This window comes from Mus caroli, chromosome 1, assembly GCF_900094665.2.
Source record: "Mus caroli chromosome 1, CAROLI_EIJ_v1.1, whole genome shotgun sequence".
Classification (NCBI taxonomy): Eukaryota; Metazoa; Chordata; class Mammalia; order Rodentia; family Muridae; genus Mus; species Mus caroli.
The window spans coordinates 80243526-80270177 of NC_034570.1; the positions used below are offsets into that span (position 1 = coordinate 80243526).

Here is a 26652-nt window from a genome sequence, read left to right on the forward strand (position 1 = left end):
CGTGGGTAGCTGGTGGGTGTCAGCCGACCCTGCGCTCTAGCTACCCCGGTGCTGGTCCGGCCGGATGAGGCCTGTGGCCCTACTCAGGCCGGTTTCTGCTTCCCTAACTAAAGCAGTCTCAGCAGCAGTGCCCATTCTTAATCAAAAATCTATACTCTTTTTGCATGCCGATACCTAGTAATTATTAAAAACTAAGTAGCTAACCTTGGCTTAAAAACAAAACCAGAAATGAGACATGTGCCCTGCCATTTATTTCTACCTACAAATGCATCTTCCACATAGCTTTTTGGCCATCTGGCAAGGTAATCTGGGAGGTGACAGGGTAAGAAAAATCCTAGAGAAGAGATGGCTCTGCCCAGCTTAATGTTCTGCCTTTTATTTAATCACAGTTCAGGAGATCCTGCCTGTGTGGCCTGAAGAGTCGCCCTTAAGATATTATTTAACAGTGATCTTCTTAATCTTCATTACAGGAAATGCAGCTTTACCTTCTTCTCTAAATTCGGTCAGCTAGACAATTATATTTCTGTCTGAGTAAGCTCTTTGGGTTCTTTTGAGACAGGGTTTCTCTGTGTGGCCCTGGCTGTCCTGGATCTCTCTGTAGACCATACTAGTCTCAAACTTGGAGGTCTGCATGCTTCTGCCTCCCAAGTGTAACAACATCCTGGACTGTCTAGGAAGCTCTTGTTGACTGTCCTAATTAGGTTTCTGTTTCTGTCATAAAGATTATAATCAAAAGCAACTAGTGGCAGAAAGGCTTAATTTGGCTTATATGTCCTGGTTACAGTTGATCATTGAGGGAAACCAACATAGGTACTCAGACAGGACAGAAACCTGCAGAGGCCATTGAGGAACCCTGCTCCCCTGTGGCTCACTTGGCTTGTTTTCTCATACACCCCAGGACTACCTGCCTAGCGTTGTCACCACTCATGCTGAGCAAGGCCCTAAATCATTAATCAAAATGCCCCATATATTTGCCTACAGAGGCCCTTTTTCATTTGAGGTTTCCTCTTCTCAAATGACCCCAGCTTGTGTCCAGTTGAAAGCAATCCACACAGTGACTGTATTCCTGTATCATCAACAAATCGATTTGCTAGGGGTGGGGGGAGTTATTATTTGGATTTTACTCAAGTGGTTGTTTTACTAGAAGTCTGTCTTTTCCCACAAATACCCTTAATGAGCCAGTCCTCCTGACTGCCTTGTTTCCATTACTGCTATCCTTTCCACAAGTTGTCTGGGGTTCCTCTTCCCTGGATACTCTTTCCCTCCCATAGCCACTCATGCTTTTGAGTCTTTACCTCAAACTCCTGATTCTGTCTAGTGGTTTACATTTATTTTACCGCCACCTTTCTTTTCATTCCTGAACTTTGGCTAGATTTCACTCTAGATTTGACTGTAGTATGGCTAGGCATTGGGGATGCAGAGGTGAGAGTTAATAAATCCACTTAGTGGGGACAGAAGCCAAACCAGAGACCAGCACAAAGGGTTGTTTGCTTGGAAATGTGTTGAGTGCTCACAGAAGGTATCAGTCCCTTTGTTTCATTGTGAGTAGAAGGAAGTCACTGGTCCCAAAGCAGGGGCATGGCCTGTCCCTTCTTGCCTTGTCCTTAGCAATTTTAGGTGCTGTTTCTATCTGCAAGTCTCCACAGCCTGTTGTTCTTGTCTGCAGTCCACCATCTTAGGAAGTCCTCCCTGTTACTCTTTTCAACCCCTCCTAACCATGTGTGAGGAATGACTTGATTTTCTTACAGCTTTCATTTCATGAGACTTTGTGTTGAATGCTAGCCCATAGACTAGAATACATTAGCTGCTTTGTACATTCTGTGCTGCTATGCATTCGGAGAAAGATTTGGTGAGATACTCTCTAATGACTCAAATTCATTAAGGATGGCTTTATACAGGGTAGTGTACTTTTTTGTCTGTTGGTTTCTACTTCTTGGGCTACAATTAGGGAAGTATCCAGTTGCTTAAAAGGGTGAGGTAAGTGATTATGCTTAGATGTATGGTAAGAATCCAAGTATAAGTAAGTATTTGAGTTATGTGGTATTACTATGCTATTCTAAGGCAGGGTCTCTATAGCCCTGGCTGTCCTGGAACTCTGTAGAAAAGGCTGACTTCGAACTCAGAGAGCTCCTGCCTGGGGTTGGAATTACAGGCATGCATGGCCACGCCCACTTCCTTGTGCTGCTCTTTGCAACACCTCTCATTTTGCAGTGTATCCTAAATCCCAAGGAGCAGCCCCGTCAGTGTGGATGCTTTAATTACTGTCCAGCCTTCTTCCCTTCTTCTGTCCCTTTTTTAAGATCAGAATCACCATGAATGAGTATCTAGCTCCTGCAAAGAACCTTTTCTTCAGTTGTAGTCAGCCAAAATTTTGCAGAATCTCTGAGATAAATGGAAAATAAAGAGCCAGATCCTGGGACACTAGTCCCTCAGCTTCTGGGAGCAGGTAGCCTTTGTCAAAGTGTGAAGTGACCACACCTGACCAGAGCTATCGGTGGTTGGTTTTTGTTTGTTTTCCCTTAAGCTTTGGAGAAGAGATCTTTGGGACTGGCAGGCATTCTTTGAGGAGAAATGGTTACTTCTGGATCTGTTTGAGTTTGAGTCCAGATATTTCTCTGATCAGGGTTAGTGGCCCTGGAAGTCTGTTGTGGGGTCTAAGTCTGCGTTTCTACATAGTTGATTTTGCAAGCAGCTGTTAACTGATTAACTTTTATCTCTACCCATCCACCCTTCTGCCTTTGTAGTTTAGAGCCTCTCACTGGTTTTCATTATAGTCTTGTTTCTGAGAAAGCATCGAATATCTGACAAAGTTCCCTAAACAGAATTGTTGTTGTGGTGTCCTGTACTCCTGCAGCTTCATGCACATCTGTGTGCTGACATTACCTGTGAGCTTTCAGTGTGGATGGCCAGAACAGAATCCTTCTGTCCTCACCTAGACATTTTCCTCCCCCAAGTCTTGCCATACAGGTTTGCTGGTCACTCAGGTCCCAAGCCCTGAGTCATCTTTGATTCCTCTACATACTTCAGAATGAGTCTAAACTCTCAACTGTCTCCAGTGGTACCACTGCGATGTGAGCTACCTTCTGTAGTAGGGTTACCCAGTGTCCTGCTAATTGGTCTCACTGTTTCTGCTCCTGTCCTTCACTCCCTCCCCATCCCAGACTGCTAAAACCCCTCATCAGTAAGTGAATGCCTCCCTAAAGTCCAGGGGAGTGGGAGGCTCAGCAAATGTTACTTTATAAGTCTCGGTTCTTGTTCCCCTTCACTGACACTGTGCCCTCCCAGGTCTGTAGTGTGCAGCCCCTGTCCTCAGAGAGCCCCTTGCTGGGTGGGGTGAGTACGTGCCTTGCCCTTTGTTTCTTTCTGGTCACCTCAGTGAAACCCAGACTTTACTACCCTGTTTGTGGTTTCTTTGTAACATGTAGTTTCACACACTACTTGATTTTGCCCGTCTGCTTTTTATTGTCAGATGCCTGAGAACAGAGCTCTGTGCTCCCTTCCTTTCTCAACAGAACCAGCAGTACCTGGCACAGGGATGGGATGCAATACTTACAATGAGTGGGTGTGTTGGCTGTTCACCTACACTTTATTCAGAAGCCCCACCTTTGTTCCTTAGTTGACTGGCAGCTGTGGTTGTGTTTGGTTTACCATCACCAGTCTCCAGCTTTCTACCCATAAAGGCTCAAGATTTGCCACTGTTTCTTTTTTCTTTTTTTCTTTTTAAAGATTTATTTATTTATTTATATGAGTACACTGTAGCTGTACAGATGGTTGTGAGCCACCATGTGGTTGCTGGGATTTGAACTTAGGACCTTTGGAATAGCAGTCAGTGCTCTTAACCACTGAGCCATCTCTCCAGCCCGCCACTGTTTCAGATACCAGAATGGTTTGGTAGATTGTACAGGATTAAATTCTGGAGCTGGTGATTTATTGCCTAGTCGGAAAGGTCTGGAGTCTGACTGTTTCACTGTCCTTTTTTGCATGTTGTCTTTGCTGATGGTGATTTAGTCCTGGACACGATGGTGCGTGGAATGATAGTCAGCTACAAGAAATGGCCCAGTTGAGGATCAAACACCAGGAAGAGCTGACTGAACTGCACAAGAAGCGTGGGGAGGTACAGAAAGCCCTTTTTTTGCAGGGCCTTCTAAGAAGAGGCAGGGAAACAATCACTGACCTGAAACTTTATAGTAATCTGGTCTAATTTGGCATTACAAACTTTCTATAAGGCAGGGGATAGGGTGGGAGATGGGTCAGCAGGCAGCCCAGGATAGGACACAACAGAGGAACTCATCAAGCAACATGAGGCCTGTTAACAGGTGGTGAGCCAAAACCAGACAGACCACTGCTCTTAACAGCAGCATAAGAAAAATGGTAGGAAAGTCGTCTTGAAGAGAAAAAATTTACTCTGTGATCCCCCATAAGTCTTCCTGGTACATTCACTTTTAAGTGTGAACCCTCAGGTATCAGTGTGAGGGTGAGTGTTGTACTCGACTGTCTGGTCTTAGATTAGAAAATGCCTTACTGTGTCTAGCTGAGTTAGCCACAGCGTGGAAGCACAGACCTCAAAGCCAACCCAGGTTCTCAGGAAGAGGCAGCAGATGTAGCCTCAAAGGCCCTTCTGCCTGCTTTGCAACCATATGCCTTTTCCTTGTTAACTTTACCCAACCCACAGGCACTTCTTCTTTCTTTAAAGTTAAGAAAAATAGTAAACCATTATGTGGTTGAGATTGAAAAGCCTCCTCTTTACAAGAGTATTACTTCTCTCCCAGTTAGCTCAGTTGGTGATTGACCTGAACAACCAAATGCAGCAGAAGGACAAGGAGATACAGATGAATGAAGCAAAGTAAGTAGACATCTGCTGTGCTGTGCTAGTGAGAGCGGGGCTGGGGGCAGGTGGCAGGTGGGAGCCACCCTGCTCTCAGCAAGAATTGTATTCCAGTGCCTGCAGCCTGGCGCTCTTTTCTAAGAAGAGCAAGGGTGATGTCCTTGAGCTCCTAGGTGCTCCACACCTGCCTGAGGAAGTGATGGCATTCTCAGTTCTCCTTGACCACTGTGTGCAGTCACCAGTGTCTTCTACTAGGGGGAGGGCCACAGTGGCCCTATGAAGCACATGCCTGTTGGGTGCTGGAAGACACATTTGTCAGCAGAATGATTGTTTACAAGCAGACTCAGATTTAGTGCCTTAGAGCGGTGGAGAGATCCTTCCAAGGCCCTTTGCCACCTGGAAATGCCTGGAGCTTCCCCTTCCCTCAGGTTCTGTTTTCCCAAAAAAGCTATGGTTATTAGCCGTCTGTGGTCAGTAGGCGCTTTACCCTGGGTGTTTGCCATTGCCCTATTCTGCACACTAAGGAGCTAGATGGACCAGGTGTGGTGGCCAGTATTCCCACTGCCGCATGCTCAAGCTCTGCCCGCTGCTCTGCCTGTGGTTGCCGGGCTCTGATGAGGGAAAGCGCCTCTCAAACTGTACTTTCAGGATTGCGGAGTGTTTACAGACCATCTCTGACCTGGAGACAAACTGCCTGGACCTGCGCACCAAACTGCAGGACCTCGAGGTAGCCAACCAGACCCTGAAGGATGAGTATGACGCCCTGCAGATTACTTTTACTGCCCTAGAAGAGAAACTGAGGAAAACTACTGAAGAGAACCAGGAACTGGTCACCAGATGGATGGCTGAGAAGGCCCAAGAAGCCAATCGCCTCAATGCAGAGAATGAGAAGGACTCCAGGTGGGACATCTAGCTGCAGTTAGTGGACAAGCAGAGCCTGGTTCTTTGAAAAGAAAAACCTGCCTGGCAGCTGTCAGGGTGGTAGTAGTGGTAGAGGAGCCATGAGCCAGAAAACACTAGCCAAAGTAGCAATGTGGGAATCAGAGAAATTTACATTTGCAAGAACATCTGTAGCTGATTGGAGATACAGTTAGGATCCGTGTCCCCTACTACCTCCTGACTTCATGGAGCTATTCAGACCTAGACAACAATTCCAATTCTGCTAGTAAGAAGACTGTAGCTTAACCTCAGGAATTTAAAAGTGAGATTCCTAAATTCGTTGTTAATGGTTTTTAATATGGCAAAGTCTGGGTAGGATTTATGCAAGGAATTAAAAGATGGGCCACTGGGGTGTCAGTTAAATGCCTTACATTGAAAAAGGAATTTTAAAACCATTCAGTTAATACTCTTCCACTAAATGCTAATTAAAAACTTCATAAACCCAGAACAGCAACAAGGCTCTTGAAAAGAACCCCTGTCTGACCAGTATCTAACACTTGTTTCAATGGGGAAGCCTCCCACCCTGCATGTTAGGAATTTGTATCTGTGTGACAGGGCATGCAGGAACTTAAAACTCCTGTGTGCACACACAGGTGCTCACTGACTATCATGATCACAGATTTCCATGCAAGCAGCAAGACCACATTTAAATACATCTATCTGGAAAATCTCCATCCATAGCTCAGTCTGACAAGAACTTAATTCATCCACAGTGGTGTTAGGAATAAGTTCTGAGGACTAATGGTGAATGCCTGCCCTGCCATGTTACATACTCACATTAGTGGAAAGATTACGTCCTAGGGGCACGTTAGAAAGCAAGTAAGTGCTGATAACTCTATAAAGGGTTATAGAGCATTATATATGAATATTATATATATCCTAAATATGAATATTAGGGAACTTTCCAGCCAGAAAAATCAAAAAGTGACAGTAAAACTGTTAGATTTCTTAACATCAGAAAACAGCAAATTAAGGAGTATTCTTTTATTTCCTCACTGTGGGTGAGTTCCTGTGTGTGTACACACAAGCTAAGGAAGGTAAAGCATGTGCCACAGTGCGCGCGTGGAAGTTGGAGAACACTGAAATCAGTTCTCCCCTTTACGTGGGTGTCAGGAATCAAACTTACACAGCAATCAGCTCTGTCCGCTAGGCTCGAAATGCTCTTTTAAAATAAAGTCTTCTAGTACAGCCATTGTAAGTGCCAGCTATGACAAGCAGCAGTGGCTGTGGCCTGTAAAGATGACGGAAAAGTTAGGAGGACGACTGCTTTAACTAGTTGAGTTGGACTTCAACTCAAGGAAGTAGAAAAACTCATTCACGGATGGTTGGTTAGTCAAGGTGGCACATGATAGTGAAGAAAATTAGATCCTCACATTTAAGTTGTGACTTAGGCACACATATTAGGAATATTAGGAATATTAGGAATATTAGGAAGACTTTAAGATTATGCGTTTTAGGGGTTTTTTGTTTGGTTGGTTCAGTTTTCAAAAATATTTAGTTACCTATGTATTTTATGTTGCATATACTGTCTGCATGTATGCCTGCACACCAGAAATGCCAGCTCTCTGGCCCAGATATTTTATTTCATTATTTAAGAGAGTCTTTCTGTGTCATTCTCAGTGTCCTGGAACTAGATTTATAGGCCAGGCTTGACTCTGACTTCCAGGTGCTGAGGTTAAAGGTGTAGACTACCTCAACCAACCTCAACATTACGTATTTGAAGAGTAATTCATAGCTTTAATTGTTTTGAGATTATAAAACTAGAAATATGAAATATAAAGTGTTCTGCTTTTATTTGAGGTTGATGAGATAGATGCTGTTTTCTGTTTTCTTGCTTGTTTGTTGTTTGTATCTTTTCTACCTTTCCGAAGTTTTCTTGTTTAACTAAGGACTGAACCTTACACATGATGGGCAACTGCCACACTCTCAGCCCCTGAAACTTCTAAGACAAATGAGCCATCCTTTGCATTGTTGCTGTTGCATGTGGATTTATATTAAATGGTTTAGCTTGTATCTTAACTTTCTTGGACAGAGTTAGGGTCCTGAGGACCCCAGGGGATCTGGACGTAGCATCATGTGACTACAGGTATAGACCCTGAAAAGTGAGTTATATAGAAGTGCTCTCTTGTCGGGCAGTGATGGCACTTGGAAGGCAGAGGTAGGCAGATTTCTGAGTTCAAGGCCAGCCTGGTCTACAGAGTGAGTTCCAGGACAGCCAGGGCTACACCAAGAAACCCGGTCTTGAAAAAAAACAAAATAAAAAAAAAAAACAAAAAAACCAAAACAAACAAACAAACAAAAAGAAGTGCTCTTTTGCTGTGCCCTTTCTTCTAGCCCAGCCTGTCTTGGGACTCTCTTTTTCTTGCTCTAGTATTGTTGGTTGGTCTGGGTTGTTGCAGTCACACTGACTGGTGATGGTTGTTCCTGTTCTGCCTCCATGGCAGATTATCTTCCCCATAGCCCAGCACTGGTTGCTGTAAAAGACACTTTCAGAGGACATCCAGACTATCAGAGAAGCACTGAGGTGCCTTGTGCCTCTCCCCTTCGTGTTTTTATTACCATACAGAGTAGAATCTAGGCTGGATAAAGAAGGCCTCAGGTAGTCTTCCAGCAGCTTTCTGGTAGGATAGTGCTACACCCCAAATCCAGGCACCTCTCAGCTATAAGAATGTTTTGATAAGTTGTGTTCTTGTAATACTTAGTTTTTATTCTTCATAGTGGTTAAAAATATGAGACCCCTTCAGACAACAGCCTTCCTTTCCAAGATTCTAATAAGCCATCTAGAGGACTTTTCTACATTAGAGAATTTTCAGTAGAGCTTTAAATTTTTTTCTAACAGTTCTTTATTGTAGCTCAGAAGCAGTGCTAGGGGGCTACCAAGACAGCTTACCACACACAGACACTGCTGCCAAGAATGACGACCTGTGTTGGATCCCTGGTGGGAAGAAAACCAACTCTTGCAAGTTCTCCTCTTCCTCCACACATGAGCCCCTTGCACTTCCCGTGTGCACACACAAAGTGTAAAAACAGAGCCAGTGCTAGAGTTTTAGTGTGACGACGAGATCCTTCACAGAGAGGTAAAATTGCCAAGGAAGGGAACAGACCACCTTGGCTAGAAAGTAGGGAGACATGATTCTGAGAGGGGTGGCAGTGAGGGAAGGCGCTGACCACTTAGTGGTTTGGCCAAGCCACGCCTGGTCTTAGTTACAGTTCTGTGTACTTCAGCTGTCCAGTACCTTACTTTGAACAGTGATGCAGTTGTCCCTTGGTGTCAGTAGACCCCTCATCTTTGCATTTCCTTAGGTAGCCTAAGTCACCTAAAGATAACAGAAGACTTAGACTTGAGCGTCTGCAGACTATGATAGTCACTGCATTTCTTCTTGTTTTTGTTTTGTGGCTGGGTTAATAAGATAGTTTACTACAGGAAGCTAAGTCAACCATAACTAGCCCTGGGATCAGCTTGAAGCACCTTTTTGTCCTAAGCAGCCATGGTTCTTTGCAGGCCGGTTTTCTTTTGTGTGAGAGAGAGCTCTTGCCACAGTTCACAGGTAGCTCCCACAAGGGATCTAACTTTGGTCATTAGGCTTGGTGGCACATATCTTTTAACTGGCTCTGGAGCCTTTTTATAGTGAGGGATCTTGTCAGTATTTAGGGTGGGTATTTGGGTGTCTTTGGCCATACTGTCATTTGAAAAGGCTTAAACATTCCTTGGTGTGGGGAGGGGCGTGCGTCCATGCAGATGTACTGTGCTGTGACTTGCTCACTGAACCTGAAGTTAGGCGGCACTGAACACAAGGCCCAGAGATCCCACAGGGGTTGTAGGCATGTATCATGCTGGGCCTTTTATGTAGATGCTGGAATCTGAACTCAGATCGTCATGCTTGTGGCAGTGAGCACTCTTACCCACTGAGCCATCTCTTCAGTCCTGAACTGAATATTCAAATATGCCTTCAGAACTAAAAGTTTGTTGAAAGTAAAATATGTCGCTTTCATAAGCGGGCAAAATTTTACGTTTTGCATGTTCATCTCATTTTTGCAAACAGGAGGCGTCAAGCACGGCTGCAGAAGGAGCTTGCAGAAGCAGCCAAGGAACCTCTCCCTGTTGAGCAGTAAGTGTAGAGAAATTACTCAGCTCTATGCTCTCAATGATTTCTTTTATGGTTTTATTTCTTTAAAAGCTAAAAGATATTTTATTTTACTATGGGGAGGTATTAGGGATTGAGCCACAACTCAAAGTTAAAATATTAAAGGCAGAAAATAAAAATATATTATCACCACTGAACAGGTAGTAAGCACCTGACCATTTCAGTTAATTTTACCCTGGTGGCTTCTTGTTGCACTTAGAAATAATGTACTGAAAATGGTCTTTGACAGTATTCAAAATCAGTTACTTGGGATAAAATTTTTAAAGTAATATGTGTTGTCTTAGGACTTTTGGATATATCCCCAAATTACTTTCTAAGAAGTTTTCCTGTTGACAGCAGTCAGCTGTTCATGACTAACTTCCTGCACACAGAGCCGCCTTATGGTTTCTGTGGACACTCGGATCATTGGCCTTTCTCTCATCAGACCTGTGATCATGTAATCTGTGCTGTGCTATCAGTCTCTTACTCTCTTGGTCTGTCACCTTAGTGGAAGTTTGTCCGTTTTTTTTTAAGCATAAGTGAGGTCAGCGATCTCTGCAAAAAGAAATGAAATTGAATCAGCTCTCCCTAGTCCACCTGCTAATGAAGATGGAGAGCCTGGTACTGGAAGGTCTGTTACATGATGGGTGTTTCAGTAATAGTCCTGTCTGCTCTGATTCAGGATGGGTTTTCTGCTGGAATATCTTAGCTTCAGACCTACTGTTACTTAAACGTGTATTGGCTCCTGGGCTGAGAGGTCTCAGCAGTTTAAAACGCTTGTTCTTGCTGAATGCCCACATGGTGGCTCACAGCCATCTCTATCTCCAGCTATAGGATCCAGTGCCCTCTTCTGACCTCCTACATACATACATGCAGGCTAAACATACATAAGTAAATTTACACTTTTAAAAAATAGAATTTTTATTGTTTTCTTTTAAGTGAAGAGGAGTGGTTTAAACCGGAGCCATCCACCCATACACCCCCTCCTTGAAGAAATGAAAGTTGTCCTGCTAAACCTTTGCTCTAGAAGGAGAGAACATGAATGTGTGTGTCTCCTGACCTCAATGGAGAAAACTGGTCTTGGTGTATTTTTTCAAACCCACAAAGTAAATAAATGGGTTGCCTAAAAAAGAGATTTGGTTACTTTAAAAAGAAAAAGAAGAAAAAAAGGCAGTGCTTGCGCTGAAATGCAAATCTGGGAGGGCCTGCTAGAGAGGCTTCCCTAATCTGCGTGCTACTCAGGGCTGTGCCAGTGTGGGTTGGAAACATGCACGTTTTGGGCTAGATGTGATGACTTGGCAGGACCTGGTATTTTCTGGGGTGTGGGCCTTTAGAATCCTAAGACCCCATCAGAGCGTGACTGTGGACTCAGCTCCTCTTGCCATCTTTCTCCCTTGACTCTCTCAAACTCTAGGTCTAGGAAAGCCAGCCAAGTAGGAAACCAGGCACAGCCTTGTTCTTTATCCTCTTCTCTACCCCAGCCAAGAGTGTGAGGCAGTTCTGTGTGATCCTAGAGTAAGTAAGGGAAAATAAATTTACTTAGCCTTGGTGTAACAGGTTCTTAAGTATTTATGCTCATAATCCAGACAGTCACTGAAAGGAAAAACAAATCTAGCCTTCACATTCTCAAGCCTCCAACCAGGAAGTGGCGGACTCTTAATTTATTAAGCTATTTTGCTCATGAAGATTGCAACACAACAGATCATTAATATCAAAATAATTACTTGCCTTCCATACCATCAGGAAAGAATTGACCTACAAGAGGTACCTGGCATCCGCTGGGATAAAGGAGCATGTTGAGACCAGATGATATCACAGGAAGTGTACAGAGCCTCCAGCCATCAGAAGCACACACATTTAGGTTTTGCTTTTGGAAAATTCTTTATTCTCACTTTATTTGACACTGTTGGTTTTGAGTAGATACAACCGTTAGTTTCTCACATAGTGGAGTTCCGTTTTCTTCTTCACCATCACTTTGCAACGAAGTCTCCAGAGAGAGTCCATCAATAGAATATGGTACTGGCCTTTGCACACCTCCTGTTTGGGACAATGACAGATTCTCTTTCGTTTCTTTCCAGGGATGATGACATTGAAGTCATTGTGGATGAGACCTCAGACCACACAGAAGAGACCTCTCCCGTCCGAGCCGTCAGCAGAGCAGCTACGTGAGTGGACTGGCTGGGTGGGCGAAAGGCAAGCGCCAGCATCACTAACTGCTCATTTGTGGACATGACATGAGAACCTAGTCATGTACCCAGAGTCCCCAAGCCCTGTCCACCCCACAGAGAGGAGAGTGGGAGGGAGGCAGAGTACTGGTAGCCTAACATTTCTAACACAAACAGGTACAATGGCCTTCTGAGAGATGGGTAAACTGTTAAACTTATAATACATAGTGATGAGAGCCTAGGACACAACGACAGATACTGTAGGGTTTTGTTAAAGTAGAGCTGAAAGAATGCATTGGATTTACCATGAACACCCAGAAGTGTTTAGGTATGTTAAGACAGGTTCCTTGTCATTTGCAGGGAGATCAGGTTAATCCTGGGAGCCTTTTGTTTCTTTAAGACAGTAGGCTGGGTTTTCCTTCTCCCTCCTTACTATTTCCTGGTGGTTCAAATGCTGTGTTGAGTCTGTCTTGGCTGGGATTTGGGAATGGAAAGTGTATTCCCAGGTACTTATTTTTAGGGGCTGTTTTGATTTGGGGCAAAATGTTTCTAAGGTTTAAACCTATCCTCCCCTCCTCTTTAGTAAGCGACTCTCGCAGCCTGCTGGAGGCCTTCTGGATTCTATCACTAATATCTTTGGGTAGGTTAGAAGACTTTCACCTTTCCTTTTGAAAATGTGTAAATATTCCTAAGCATATGTATGTGATGTATTTTTAATGTACACCAGAATTTCAGTGGTGCCAAGAACAAGGATGCCTTAATTCAGCTTGTCGTTTAGCTTCTTCCTCTTTCTGCGACTTCCTTTCTTTTTATCTTGCTGCGAGCTGATCTATGGCCTTTCCCTTTAGTCTGTCCGAATCTCCCCTTTTGGGACATCATTCTTCTGATGCTGCCAGGTGAAAATATTACCCTCTCTCAGCCCAGCATGTGAGTGTGGGTTATTGATAATCGTGCTGATCACGCTGTGCTGCCCGCAATCATGGATGTCCACATGCTAACCAGGACGCTTTGCATGCTCCTAGGAATGAATGCTGGAGCCCTGGAGCTGGGCAGTCAGGTTGGGCTCCATGCAGTCATTGCGCTCTTGATGCTCTTCTCTTAGCATGCCTTTGACTTTGCCTTGACCACAGTGTAAAAGCTGAGGGTGGTTGTAAATAGGCATGGAAATCAGCGTAAAACAGTATTTCAAAGTGCCAAGAGTTCGCCTCTAAGCTAGCTAGTGTGTTAGATCAAGAAGGTTTTCCCACAGTTGACTGACAGGGCAAGCAGCTTTCGTTTGAGACTGCTTCAGTGCTGGGTTTTGAAGCCCATGAGTTAGCAAACAAGAAGTAAGGTATGGCTAACTCTTTCTTGTCGTTTGAGTGAGATGGTATGAATCCTGGATTTTGGAGGGTCTAGAAAGACAACAGCTATTAGCACGGGCACACTGCTTAAACAAGGTCATCATTGAGGCTTTTCTGGCAATCTGATAGATACCGATCCTGTGCAGTTTTGTATAATGTCTGCCTTTGTGTTATTCCTTAGGAGACGCTCTGTCTCTTCCATCCCAGTCCCCCAGGATGTCATGGACACTCATCCTGCTTCTGGTAAAGATGTGAGAGTCCCAACTACTGCCTCGTATGTCTTCGTAAGTATGCTTTGTACTCAGTCCCCTCTGAGCCTGGGATGGTAGCAGGATCTGGAACTAACTGGTCCTTTGAGAGCTACATCAAGGCTTTCCATTGCTGACTTATTTAGACCTGCTGGCTTTGTGACCTGTGGGGAATTAAGATATGTTGTGCTTAGTTTCAGCACACAGAGTTTGTTAGGGACATCCTCTGGAGCAGGCAAGTGGCTAAGAGGATTGGTGATTTGAGCAGCGGGGCAAGAGAGAACTAGGGATGGAGAAGAAACCATGTGATTTATACAGTTGTTTTTACCAGTTAGCTGCAGTTTAAAGTGAAGTTCCTGATGGAGGTTTATGTCTTTCAGAGGAACTAGAAAAATAGTTCATGTTAAAAGTGGGGAGCTAGAGAGAAGACTCAATGGTTAAGAGAACTAGCTGCTCTTCCAGAAGACCTGAGTTTGATTTTCAGCACAAAATGGCAGCTTACTACTGTCTGTAAGTTTGGTTCCAGGGGATCCAACATACTCTTCTGGCCTCATGAGCACCAGGCATACACATAGTGCACAAACATTCGTACGTACAAAATACTCTTACATACACAAAAAAATTAAAAATAATGACATCCACCAGAGCAGGTGTTAGTTTTATAAGTCCAACTGTATCTGGATGACTTCCAACCACTAAGAGCTTGTGATTGGAACCAGGACACAGCATTGGACAGAAAACATTAAATGTAGTACCTGGGAATCTCAGTTGGGTTCTGGCAGTAACAGTTACCCTTGGTCCCAGTTGGGTTTTAGAACAGAAATTGGTCTAACCTGAGAAAATGGTCTGCCTTGCTCAAAGCCTTGAAAACAGTGGAGAAGCAGAGAGGTATCGTGACTTGCTGTGCCTGGAGTTGGTTAAGGCAGATTTAGCTCGAGCCTGCTTTCAGTTAGTGGAACGGCTCCTGGGCGGTAGAACTTTTGGTTTAGGGCATTGCAAAGCTTCATTGGTAGTCAGTCGTTGTGGTGAGCTGACTGACTCCTGCTTTGGAGGAGGAGTTGGATAGAGCAGAGCCATAACTTACTGAGGTCAGTGATGATTGGTAAAAGGTCTGATTGCACTGAATGTCACAGCCCCTTCCTTGCCCTCTACTCCCAGCAGCCCATTTTCTTCCTAGCACATTGAAGTTATGTGCATGGGATAATGGGGCAGCTGATAATTTAGGATTCTGCCAGTGTGTGTTCCGAGAGTGAATGGTTCACAGCTGACTGCTATCCAACAGAACCCATGATGCAGGAGTCTTGATGAGTGGCGGGTGGGTGTGACAGTGCATGATCTCAAGTTTTCAATCTGAGACCTCAGGACAGAATATTCTTACAAAGGAGAGCTGCATGAGGTGAAAAAGTCAGGTCAGCTACCATATTTCCAGCAGTTGGACATGAGCAGGAAAGTGGACAGTCACATCACCAAAGTATTAATATGTCCCAGTCAGTTAGAGAGGTGCTGCTTCCCTGGGCTTTGCTGTACTTGGAGCAAAACCTAGACATCAGCTTTGCAAGTAGTTCCATATCCACTGTTGTGTTGGGGAATATAGTGGTACCGTCTCTTTCTTCCCGTCACCTGGTCTCATTCTGAATGTGGGTGTTCATCCGTGCTAATCTTAGAAATGCCCCTGTGAAAGGGCTGGGCACAGTGACACATGCTTTTAATCCCAACACTCAGGAAACAGAGACAAGAGAATATGAGTTTAAGGGTCAGCCTGACCTAGAAATCAATTTCTAACCTATCTCAAAAAAAAAGAAAAAAATTTCACATGAAGAATGTATAATTCTCCTAAAATAGCTCTTTTATTGATTTTTTTTTTCAAGTACAATGTGGATTATAAATTTTTTTTCTGATAAACAAAATGAAGCTACAGGAAGTTAAACACTTGTTGAACATCATAATTTAGTACATTCTAGTGCCACATTTCCAGAATGAGCTACACAGACTCACAGTATTAGTACTGGCCTAGGAAAACTTTAGCTGGGGCTGCAGAGATGGCTTAATAGGTAAGATTGCTTGCTACAGTCTATGAGGACCTGTGTTCATATCCTTAGAATTGATCTAGAAAGCTGAAGGGCTTTGTACCTACTGTAACCCCAGCACAGAGGCATGGAGAACAGAAAATTAAAGGGTTTTGCTGACTGCCAACATAGCTTTAAGTTCAGTGTGAAGTCTTGTCTCAGGGTATTAAGGCTGAGTGAGAAATCTACAAAACAAGTGTGCACGTACACACATGAGCACACACACACAGGATTTCCTAAGAGGGTGCTGTATGTTACCATGTACGTAGATATTAGTGATACATAATAGGAGTAAGTATTTGGCACAGAAGAGGCAATTCCGAGGCTAGAGAAATGTCTCAGTAGTTAAGTGTGCTTTCCTGCTCTTTAAAGAGGACCTAAATTTGGTTCCCAACTCTCACATCAGATAGCTCATAACCATCTATCACTCCACCTTCAAGGGATCTGATACCTTCTTCTGGCCCACACATGCAAAGGCAAACTTTAGTCAGTATACATTAATTTTAAGTGCTTTTTTTGTGTGGGTATATTATTGTATTTCCTGTCTGGCCTTAAACTTTCGGCAGGCTGTCTGCTTTCTGGGGGCTTGGGCTAGAGAGAAAAGTGTATGTTACTACACCTGGGTGATTTTGAACACATTTCGCTTAAGTAAATTTTTGCTTAAATAAATACAAACCAACATGGTAGCAAACCCCTGTAACCCAAGTACTTAGGAAACCAAAGTCAGAGGATTACCGTTGAGTTTAGGGTTAGCCTGGGCTACACAGTAAGCTAATACTGTATTCAAGTGGATAAATTCACATTACTGCAATTGTGGAAGAATAAAATGAAAGTAGAATCTTAGGAGACTTTGGGTGCAGAGTCCACTCCGAGCTCATAGTTGGATCCAGCTCAATTTGAGGTTGAGTGTTCTGCAGAGGGTTAAGCATTAGGAGTGAGTGTATGGATGTCTTAGGCTAAGGTTCTGTCTTGTAGGATGCGCATGATGGAGAGGTCAATGCAGTGCAGTTCAGTCCAGGCTCGCGGTTGCTGGCCACTGGAGGCATGGACCGCAGGGTGAAACTCTGGGAAGCATTCGGAGGTAAGAGCCTTGGTGTCCTTAGAAGGCAGCTCTGATGACAGCTGAGTGACTTTGCTCTATTATGAATTCACTTTATTTTGAATTACATTTTAATTTGTTTAATGTATGAGTAGTGGAGTAGGGACTAGTTGAGATCATATGACTTGAAGTGCAGCCTAGCCCGGAACTCATGGTTCTGTTGCTGTGTCTTCTCCGGGGCTGAGGTAAAAATCCTGGGCTCTTAACACTGAAGCCTTCTCTAGCTGGCTCTAGAGCAAAGAGAAAGACTCGGATTACTGCTTTTGATGTTTGAGCACAAGCAGTTTATTGAACCTTTGATCTGAATATATTGATTGTTGGTGAAGCATTGTACCTGTCTGTCCTTTATTTGATTTGCAGGAAAGTGACTCCTTAGTCTGTTGAAGCCTGCGAGAGTGTTATACTTTGCTCAGAGACATATGTTAGGACAGACGGAATGACTAAAGTGGTTGGAAGATAAAGCTCAACCATGAGGAAATAAATCTTGGCAGATGTTCGTTGTAGAAATTAATCAGTTGCAGGTGTAGCTCAGCAGTAGAGCACTTGCCTAGCTATTAACTAAATAGCAGCATGGTTTTGGGTTTGGGGGTCAGTCTCCTCTGGGAGATGAGAAGGGTGAATGGGGAGCTGGAAAAGAAGTACTGTTGGTGAGGGAGGCTGTGCACAGGGAGGGAGGATTGACAGCTGGCTGTCTTGATTGATAGGATTATAGAGTCCAACAGTTTCTCGGGTCATAATGAAATGAACATTACCAAAACAGGGGTTAGGAAAAGTTGGAGGTGGTTTTCAAAATCTAGTTTCCATCAGTAGTGATGGAAACTCAAACATTGATGTAGCAAAATTCACTGAGAATGAATGTGAAGGCCTGCGTATGTCCTAAAGGGCAACTTGGAAACATGCTTGTACCATGCCTGAGTCTGCATCGTCTTAGGACTTGAATTGCAGTAGCACCCTGTTCTCTTCTGTCTTGTCCGACTCCACAGCACTGCAGTAAACCTCTTGTTCAGTGTTACAATTGGCACTGTGTACTGTGCACTGTGTACCACTGCCCTTCTTACTAACTTTAATTTTGTTTCATGCAGATAAATGTGAATTTAAGGGCTCCCTGTCTGGTAGTAATGCTGGAATTACAAGCATTGAATTTGATAGTGCTGTAAGTACCTAATGTCGTGATTTCAGGCTGTTGGGTTTTGATTGTCTTTGAGACTGGGTCTCTATATGGCCCTAGCTTTCCTAGAACCAGGCTGGTCTGCCTCTGCATCCCAAGTGTGCTCTGCTATGCCTGGCTAATTTTAGAGATTTTTAAAAAACAAAAATAATTGAAGATAGCTGATTCTTGAAATTAAAAACAAAAATAATAACAACAGAACCACAAGACTTTCATGTTCTCTGCAGTTTGAGCCTAATTCCTAGGAGTCAGGGTGGTGTCTTCCCTTGAGGAATTTCCCTTTAAAAGAGCCAGACCAGCAAGGTGGCTCAGCAGGTACAGGTAGTGACTGCCAAGCCTGACAACCTGTTACATCCCTGGGACCCACATGGTGGAAAGAGAGAAGTGACTCCTGAAAGTTGTACACACACACACACACTACATTTTAAAGGGAATGCCAAGACAACATTGAACTGCAGGCTGTGGTATTAAGATAATACAGCTCTCGGGTTAGCTTAGGGAACAGAGTAAACCATTTGAGGCAGACCTCAGAGTCCTAATGCGAAGGGTGGGCATTACAGGCAGAGGGGCAGAGAGAAGAGTGGAGCAGGGTGTGTCCAGAAGCTGCTCAAGAGTACAGCTGGTTTGATGGGACCTTTTGTTTTCTGATAGCCCCTGTGTCCTGCAACATTTTGTTGCCCTCCTTGGGAGAGGTACCATCCACATCTGCTTCTCGGGAAACTGAGAACCTTATCTGAGGGAAGGGCACTGGCCAGGTGACAGTCACCTTTGTGCCTCAAGCAGTGGTGCCTGGATGTCAGGGAAATATAAAGAAATAAGACTGGTTAGTGGGAAGTATGTGGTGTCAAACGGTTTAGACATTCATAAAGCCATTCCATAAGTCTTGAGAGGGATTTTTGGCAATTCTGGAGATCAACCCCAAGTACTTGGACATGCTACACAAGTGCCTCATCATTGAGCTACTTCAGGCCTTGAGAGGTTTTAAGAAATAGGTTCAGAATAAAGCAGTCTGAAATGGCCCCCGAAAGCCCAGTAAGATTAAGTAGTGGGGGTCCAAGGAAGGAGCAGAGGAAGATGAACGGCCTCAAAGATAGGTAGGAGATGACTTAGAAGGGGAGGGCCTCTGGGCTCTCTGGTTTGCCCATCAGTAATATCAGGAAGTCGTGCCTGGTGTTAAGGGGACAGTAGTGAAGGGAAAGGTGAGTGGGTGAGGCCAAGCTCTGATGTGAGTTTGGGGTGTTGACTGCGTTCTTGTAAGCTCAGGTGAATCCAGGTGGGGAGGACTCACTCAGCTTCAAACACTGGGTAAGGTAGTTGTCAGCACACTTGACAATATGCTACAATGTTATGTCTAGCTTAGAGGGTTAGTTGAAAGTTTCTGAATGCCTTTGTGAACTGAATTTTGCTAAATGTTTTTATTCTTGTAGGGAGCTTACCTATTAGCGGCTTCAAATGATTTTGCCAGCCGAATCTGGACTGTGGATGATTATCGATTACGGGTAAGGCACAGTTGAAAAAGCTAGCATGGTACTCTAATTGCATGTGGCTATCAGTGTGCAGTTGTTTAATTAGAAGACTTGTGTATTTCTCTATGGAAATTATATTTAATTCATGTTTTTCTGAGAAAATCTGTGTTTTTCCTTTTAGTACTCTTAATTTGCCAAAAATATGTTGTTTCAGCATATTTTCCATGATCGTCTCAGGGCTCTTTGAGCTCTTAAGAACCAGTTATGTTTAATAATCTTTTTTAGCTTAGCTTGTCAATTATGACAACAACATATAAATTATGGGTCTTAAAAGCCTTAAGCCCTTTAGCTTCCTCATAGTTGGGAATTAGGATTATGGAAATGCATGGATGGATGTACTTAGTATATGACCTTAGGTAGTAAAGCTGGACACAAGAGACAGGTGCAGAAGAAAGGAGAAGGGTGGCATCAGCTGCTGAGGAAATTTTCATGTGAGTCCAGTTTGGTGTCCAGGACAAAGATCAGAAAGAACCTCGTCCTTCCTAAGAGTTATGTATTTGATGGAAAGAAGTTTTCACGGAATCCTGAAAGGTGAACTGTGGCGTGGCATTTTAAGTTGGACACAGGTGCTTTTGTGTGTGCACCACAAAGATGGCATGGCGTTAAAATGAGTGTGAGCTCTACAGAGGGAGCCAGTTGCATTAGAGGGATCCTTACGGTTAGCTCTGCTGGTCTGATTGAGTGGTACAGGGATGAAGCAGAAGGCGTCAGGAGCACATTAACTCACCACTTAGCTTTTCATTTTCCCGGAGGAGCTGTGTGGTCCTAATCCATGGTTCTCACTTGAAAGAAAACTCCGTTCCGAACATAAAAATCAGGAGCCCAGAAAAAGATGGCAGATACATACAAGTTATGAAGAGTGAAAAGTCAGCCTATGTTTTCTGAAGGGAAGACTTCAGCAAGGGGCTACTGCAGCTTTTGTCTGAACACACCACACAGTCTCAGTTCTCACTTCTACATTTTAAACATGGAGAAGGTGCCTGGCCATTGCTGTGGGCTGCATAGTAGCCCACCCAGTGGTCAGCTGTGGTGTTTAACCATCCTTCTGTTTTGCCTTTTAGTAAGGTTTATTTTTATGTTTAATTGTATGCATGTCTCTGTGTCAGTATATGTCCATGAGTACAGGTGCTATGAGGCCTGGAGGTGTCACAATACCACACGTATGTGCGTACCTTTTTTATTTTTTGAATCAGAACCTTCCTATGTTATCTTGGCTGGCATGGAATTTGTATAAGCCAGGTTGGCCTCTACTTTGCAGCAATCCTCCTGCCTCTTCCTCCTCAATGCTGATATGACAGCATGCCCAGCTCTGTTTAGCTTCTATTGGGCATTTAAGATTGAATTTGATTAGTTTGCTTAAAGAGAACACATTTTTTTTTTTTTTTTTTTGTGCTGGACATAGTGTCAAGCTATGGCTTTTTATGTATTTCTTTTCATTGTCCTGGAACTCAGATGAGAGAGATAGATAGGACAGGCTCAGATGAGGGTGAGGAGTACTAAGGTCATGCAGTTAAATAATATGCTTAAAATTGAATTGAGGCATGCCCTCCTAGACTGGGGTGGAACAGTGCTGACCAGCTATGGAAGAGGAGCCTGCAGACTCCTTTATACTGGGCCCTGGAGGAAAAGAGAAGCATTGAGGTGGAGGTGGGGGGTTGGGGGGGGCGGTGCTTTATTCACTGATAGGTGAGGATCACTGCCCTGAAGGTGAGGCAGCTGGAGAGAGGTAGACCTAGAAGATGGAGGTCAGAGCTGGAACACTGGCACCCAGCTGGGGGCTGGTGACATCAGGCTTGAGCTGTCACATCCTTTGATGGATAGCTTTGAAGACTGTGGTCTGCTTGCAGCATGCCTTGTCCCATGGTAAAGAGAAAGGGTGGAGGCCTTTTTAATGACTTTTCTGTGCCTGAAGAACTCCGGCAACTCCTGCTAGGTTAAGGGGATGAAGTAGGTTCTCCTGTTGGAAGCAACTCTGGTTTCTGCATGCACTCTAGTTCACAGATGTTGAGAACACAGTGGACTATTCATTCATGACCTATCTGGAAACTTGTTATCCAAACCCGAGTTAGTGTCTTCTTGGCTTTTGATAAGGGAACGTGGTAGGAGAGACTAGAGTTTGAGAAGCAGCTGGTTGAGTGCCTTCTTGTAAATACATCCTAGAAAAATGTGTTAGCATTGGCTGCTTCCCTCGAAAGTCTTATCACTACAGTTTCAAAACGCTCGGTATGGTTTCCATCAGGCAGCTAACTTTTGGAGTATCCTACCTGCTCACTTCTTCAGGGCTGTGAAGTAGCCAGTATGAGGATTAGTTGGTGACTAGACTGTGATTTCATGTCCTTTTCTGTCCTCTGTGCATGGTGCATCTACACAGTCATATATACAAAAATACAGTTTTAAAAAAGAATAGTGAGGGGTGGGAGAAATGGCTTAGCAGTTAAGAGCACTGACTGCAGCCCGGCATGGTGGCGCACGCCTTTGATCCCAGCACTCGGGAGGCAGAGGCAGGCGGATTTCTGAGTTTGAGGCCAGCCTGGTCTACAAAGTGCGTTCCAGGACAGCCAGGGCTACACAGAGAAACCCTGTCTCTAGAAGCAAAAAAAAAAGAGCACTGACTGCTCTTCCAGAGGTCCTGAGTTCAATTCCCAACAACCACATGGTGGCTTACAAAAATAATGGGGTCTGATGCCCTCTTCTGATGTGTCTGAAGACCACAACAGTGGTCTCACCTACATAAAATAAATAAATGAATCTTTTTTTAAAAAAAAAAAAAAACCAGAATAGTGATCTTCACAGTCTGCCTTGAAGCCCACGGAGAACTCACACAAGGCTCCTTAGGGAGAGGGGCTTTTCAAGCCCCATTTTGAAGCTTTAGCTGTGGTGATATCTAAATCTACTCCTATCTCTGACTGATGCCTGTTTAAAGAAGCTGAAATTTGAAGGTAGTGTTCAAATTTAAATATTAAAAATAAACTTCAAAAATCTCAAATGGGTTGGGTTGTGGTGGGTCATCCTTGTACTCTCAGTACTTGGAAGGCTGAGGCAGGAGGATTAAAGAGGTCAGAACAACATGCAGGAGTCTTGTTTTCTCCTCCACTAAGTCAGTTCCAGGGATCAAACTCAGGTGGTCAGGCTGGTGGGGAAGACCCTCTGAGCCATCTCCCTGGCCCAGGTCTGTGTCTCCTCAGTTTAGCCTTCGGGATGTAGATGTAAAGCTCCAGTCCTTAGGCCTGAGGGCTTGAGAAGGCATTCTTGTCTCTTAAACAGGAAAATGGCACACACTATGTAATCCTATATGATGTAATCCTAGCACTTGGGACCCAGAAGCAGGACTATCTTAAATACCTGTGTTTAAGGACAGCTTGACCTACACAGTGAGTTACAGGACAGGACTAAATAGAGAAATGCTGCCTCAAAAAGAGAAAAAGAGATAAAATTGTTAGCATTTATTCATGTGGAGGAATTAGATGGGTATGCCATGGCCCTCGTGTGGAGGTGGCACACCTTGGAGGAGTAGGTGTTCCTCACTGTGCGTCCTCACTGGGTCATCTTACTAGTCCAGGGCATTCTTTTCTTAATTAGAAACAAAACATTAATGAACCCTTCATTGTGGGAGGGGGGTGTATACTTACCTAGTCAGACGTGGTTGTGTATACCTTTAGCCCAGTCTGATCATAGTGAGCTCTAGGACAGCCAGGCTTACATGCTGAGACCTTCCCTGTCTTCAAAAGAAAAAATGACTCCTGGGGAGCTCAGCAAACAAGTGCTTGCTATACAAGCCAAATGATTTAAGTTTGATCCCTAGACACCATGTAAATGAGGAGAGAACTGTCTCCACTGGGCATACACACAGTAATTAGTAATAATTAGTTCAGTAGTAGTAGTTGTATATAAAAATCAAAGAGCTCGGGCATTAAATGCCAACGTGGAATGCCAAACTGCTCTTGTGAAGGACTAGAGTTTTGTTTACAACTACCGTAACATCAGCTCTGGGTGACCCAGCGTCTCTCAGCCCCTGGCAACTGCAGTGGTGTGCACAAGTGAGTCTTTAAGAAATACGTAAAAATAAAAAGCCAGGCATGTTTGCACATGCCTTTAATCCTAGCCCTCAGAAGGTGGCTGTTTCCTTCCACATAATGAGATCTTTTCTCAAAAAAGAAAGAAAGAAAGAAAGAAAGAAAGAAAGAAAGAAAGAAAGAAAGAAAGAAAGAAAGAAAGAAAGAAAGGGAAAAAGCCTACCTTGGAAAGAGGTCAGTGATGAATAGTAAAAGGTCTGACATCCGAGGTCGCCTCCCAGCAGCCTACATCCCCAGCTGCTTACCTCTCTCCCATCATGCTCTAGTAGTGCTATCATGGGCAAACACAGTAGCTGACATGCAGTGATGTCTCCGTTCTGTCTTCCCTACAAGTCCAGAGAAGACACTGGTTGGCATCCAACAGCTTGGTCACAAGGGATTTGATTGTTGGGAGTGCTGGCGTCCTTGGCTATGATCTGACATTTTAAGCTGAGACCTCTTTTTTTAAACACCCCATAGCATCTAATTGTGTATATGGAATTCTGATGTTTCCTTTTGTAAATTATGCCTTCAGTGGCCCTGTCTTTTCTCACTTTAAGTACAGACTGACTTTCAGTGGCATGAATAAAATAAAGTCCTGTCTTTGTTACTTTGAGTTAGACATGGTGTGGTACACCTGCTAATCCCAGCACTGGAGAGCTGGAGGCAAGAGCTTTTAAAAACATCCTCCTCTTGCTTCCTCTTTTCTGGTTTTTTGAATTTCAAGGAGTTTATGGAATTCAGTGCTGTTTCTAAGGTTGGGTTTGTATTTCTCTTTAGTAGAAGATTACCTTGACCCCTTCCAGTGCTGGGGTCTAGAGCCTTGTATGTGCTAGACAGTGCTCCACCACTGAGCTATATCCCAAAGTCTTACTGTGTTGCCCAGGCTGATTTTGAGTTTACAGATTCCAGGAATTCAAGTACTGGGATTGTGTATGCAATACCTGCCTTTATCTTTGTGGTCTTGATTCCTGTGTCATGCAGCTTTCTATCACTTGTGAGAGACCTAAGTAAGACAGAACAAAGTAGCTGACATCAGCAACTCAACTGGGGTTTCAGAAGCTTAGCTTGTGGTTGCTTTGGCCTGTGGTGGCACAATACATTGTGTATCTGAGGAACCTGTTTGCCTCATGGGGAGAGTCAGAGAGCAAAACAGGAAAGTCCAGGGCCCCAATCTTGGGGTGAGGGAAGTATATATTCATTGTGTTATCTTCCCACTGGGCCACAAACTATAGAGGCCAAGCCTCAACACATTAGTCTTTGGGCGCCATTCACAATCAAGTTAAAGCAATACCTCATCTCTTGGCAGCACCCAGAAATAGCTTCTAGAAGATTCCAAAGCACCTCCTTGGGTCAGAAATGTGGCTTCTTTGATTGAATCTGAGTCAGTGAAGGTGTGCTCCATGTGCCATATTTCTTTTCTCTCGCCTTCTGCGAAGATTTCAGGGCCTGCTGAGACTGACTCTGGAGCTCTTCTGGGAAGGCAGTGTGTTACCCCAAGTCTCACCCTGGCTATGTCCTCTCTTGTAGCACACACTCACAGGCCACAGCGGGAAAGTCCTCTCAGCCAAGTTCCTGCTGGACAATGCACGGATTGTCTCAGGAAGTCACGACCGGACCCTCAAACTCTGGGATCTCCGCAGCAAAGTCTGTGAGGAAATGCAGTCTCTCTGTGTGTTTATATAGAGAATAGCGGTGAGGTGATGGTCCACATCAGTCAGAACCCTGGTTCCTTTCAGTCAGAGGAGCACTGGGGTAGTGAGGGTTGTTTTCTGCTTGAGGTCTCATTTCATTTTGGGGGCTTGGTGGTCAAGAGTGTAGTAGCTATATTATATATGTACCAGTCATGTGGTTGCCTTTGATTGATGATGTTTGGTTTTCTTTCAGGCATAAAAACAGTGTTTGCAGGATCCAGCTGCAATGACATTGTTTGCACTGAACAATGTGTAATGAGTGGACATTTTGACAAGAAAATTCGTTTCTGGGATATCCGGTATGATGCCTTAAGAGCTTGGCGGGAGGCTGGTGAGAGAACATATAAAGAGCTGTGAGCATGCTTTGTGTGGGTGTGTTCTCACACTCGGGGACTGGCAGAGCTCCAGGACAGCTGGGTCTGCGCTGTGCTATTCTTTATACAAAGTAGTCTTCTGGGTCCAGCCGTCATTTACTGTGTACCAGATGCTCTGCCAGCTGTAAGATGAGCAGAGATGAGAAGATGCTCGCTCCCACCTTCGGGCAAATTAAGATGAAACAGGGAAGACAGTACAGGCAGTGAGCACCGTTTGGTATTCCTGTAGTGGAGACAGGAATTAGTCTGGAGAAGCCAATGGACTTTATGGGACAGAAAGTCATTGAAAGACAGGTCCACCCAGAACAGCTCGGTGCAGCTGACAGTAAGGGGTGCGTGTGCCAATGAGATGGGGTGAGTGGGCATCAGATGTCCACCTGCTTTACAAGCCACTTGGGATGCTTGATGTTTGAGCTGTGTGTGGTAAGAGAAGAAAGCGATGGCTTTGTGTGGTCTGCTCAGTGACCTTTGTCCTGTCTTTAGAGAGCAGGTTAAGGCACACTGAAAGCAAAGTATTGATGAGGACCTGAATTGATGGCAGAAGGGCACAGATAGGGCCATGCTAGGAGATTCCTATTGCTGGCAAGGCTGGGAAAAGGAGAGCTGTCAGGACTCAGAGGTCCAGTGAAACGAAGCCCTCAGCTGCTAGCTGAGGAGAACAGAGGTGGCTGCTAATTGGATTGAATACAGAGGCCATATTCCATGTAGCAGCTCATCAAGTGGAGAAGGGGACAAGAATACGTAGCTCTGGATACACTTGTGAAGCTTGCTCCTATATTTTTAATCTTTTTTTCCCTAAACTTGAAGTTTGAACTTAAAACATGGAAGTTTAGAAATTCACTGGATGTTACAAGTCTCCTAGCCAGTCCCTTAACTTGATAGTCAGGTGGCCACATACCAAAAATTTGGAGTAGGAGTCTGGGACTGTATATATAATAACAAGATAAACTCCTGCTCGGTTAAGACAACAAATAAGGGCTGGTGAGATGGCTCAGTGGGTAAGAGCACCCGACTGCTCTCCCGAAGGTC

The 26652-nt window shown here is 44.2% G+C and overlaps 1 protein-coding gene and 2 non-coding genes across 6 annotated transcripts in view; all 3 read left to right on the forward strand.

Moving 5' to 3' along the window:
• Nucleotides 1-26652, forward strand: part of Atg16l1 (autophagy related 16 like 1) — a 43359-nt gene that overhangs the window by 11188 nt on the left and 5519 nt on the right. For 2 of the 4 annotated variants that reach the window (XM_029477157.1, XM_029477166.1), the window contains exons 3-15: nt 4009-4114; nt 4770-4843; nt 5474-5725; nt 9808-9873; nt 11967-12053; nt 12637-12693; nt 12902-12949; nt 13578-13680; nt 16686-16791; nt 17892-17962; nt 19405-19476; nt 25086-25206; nt 25443-25548. In XM_029477157.1, the coding sequence (XP_029333017.1) occupies nt 4009-4114; nt 4770-4843; nt 5474-5725; nt 9808-9873; nt 11967-12053; nt 12637-12693; nt 12902-12949; nt 13578-13680; nt 16686-16791; nt 17892-17962; nt 19405-19476; nt 25086-25206; nt 25443-25548 (1269 nt within the window). The remainder of the gene's footprint in view (nt 1-4008; nt 4115-4769; nt 4844-5473; nt 5726-9807; nt 9874-11966; nt 12054-12636; nt 12694-12901; nt 12950-13577; nt 13681-16685; nt 16792-17891; nt 17963-19404; nt 19477-25085; nt 25207-25442; nt 25549-26652) is intronic. The other 2 variants (XM_021155811.2, XM_021155819.2) reach the window with 2 other exon arrangements.
• On the forward strand, nt 14732-15002 carry LOC115032443. Its single transcript, XR_003838120.1, has one exon.
• On the forward strand, nt 23750-24013 carry LOC115032441. The gene has a single exon (XR_003838119.1).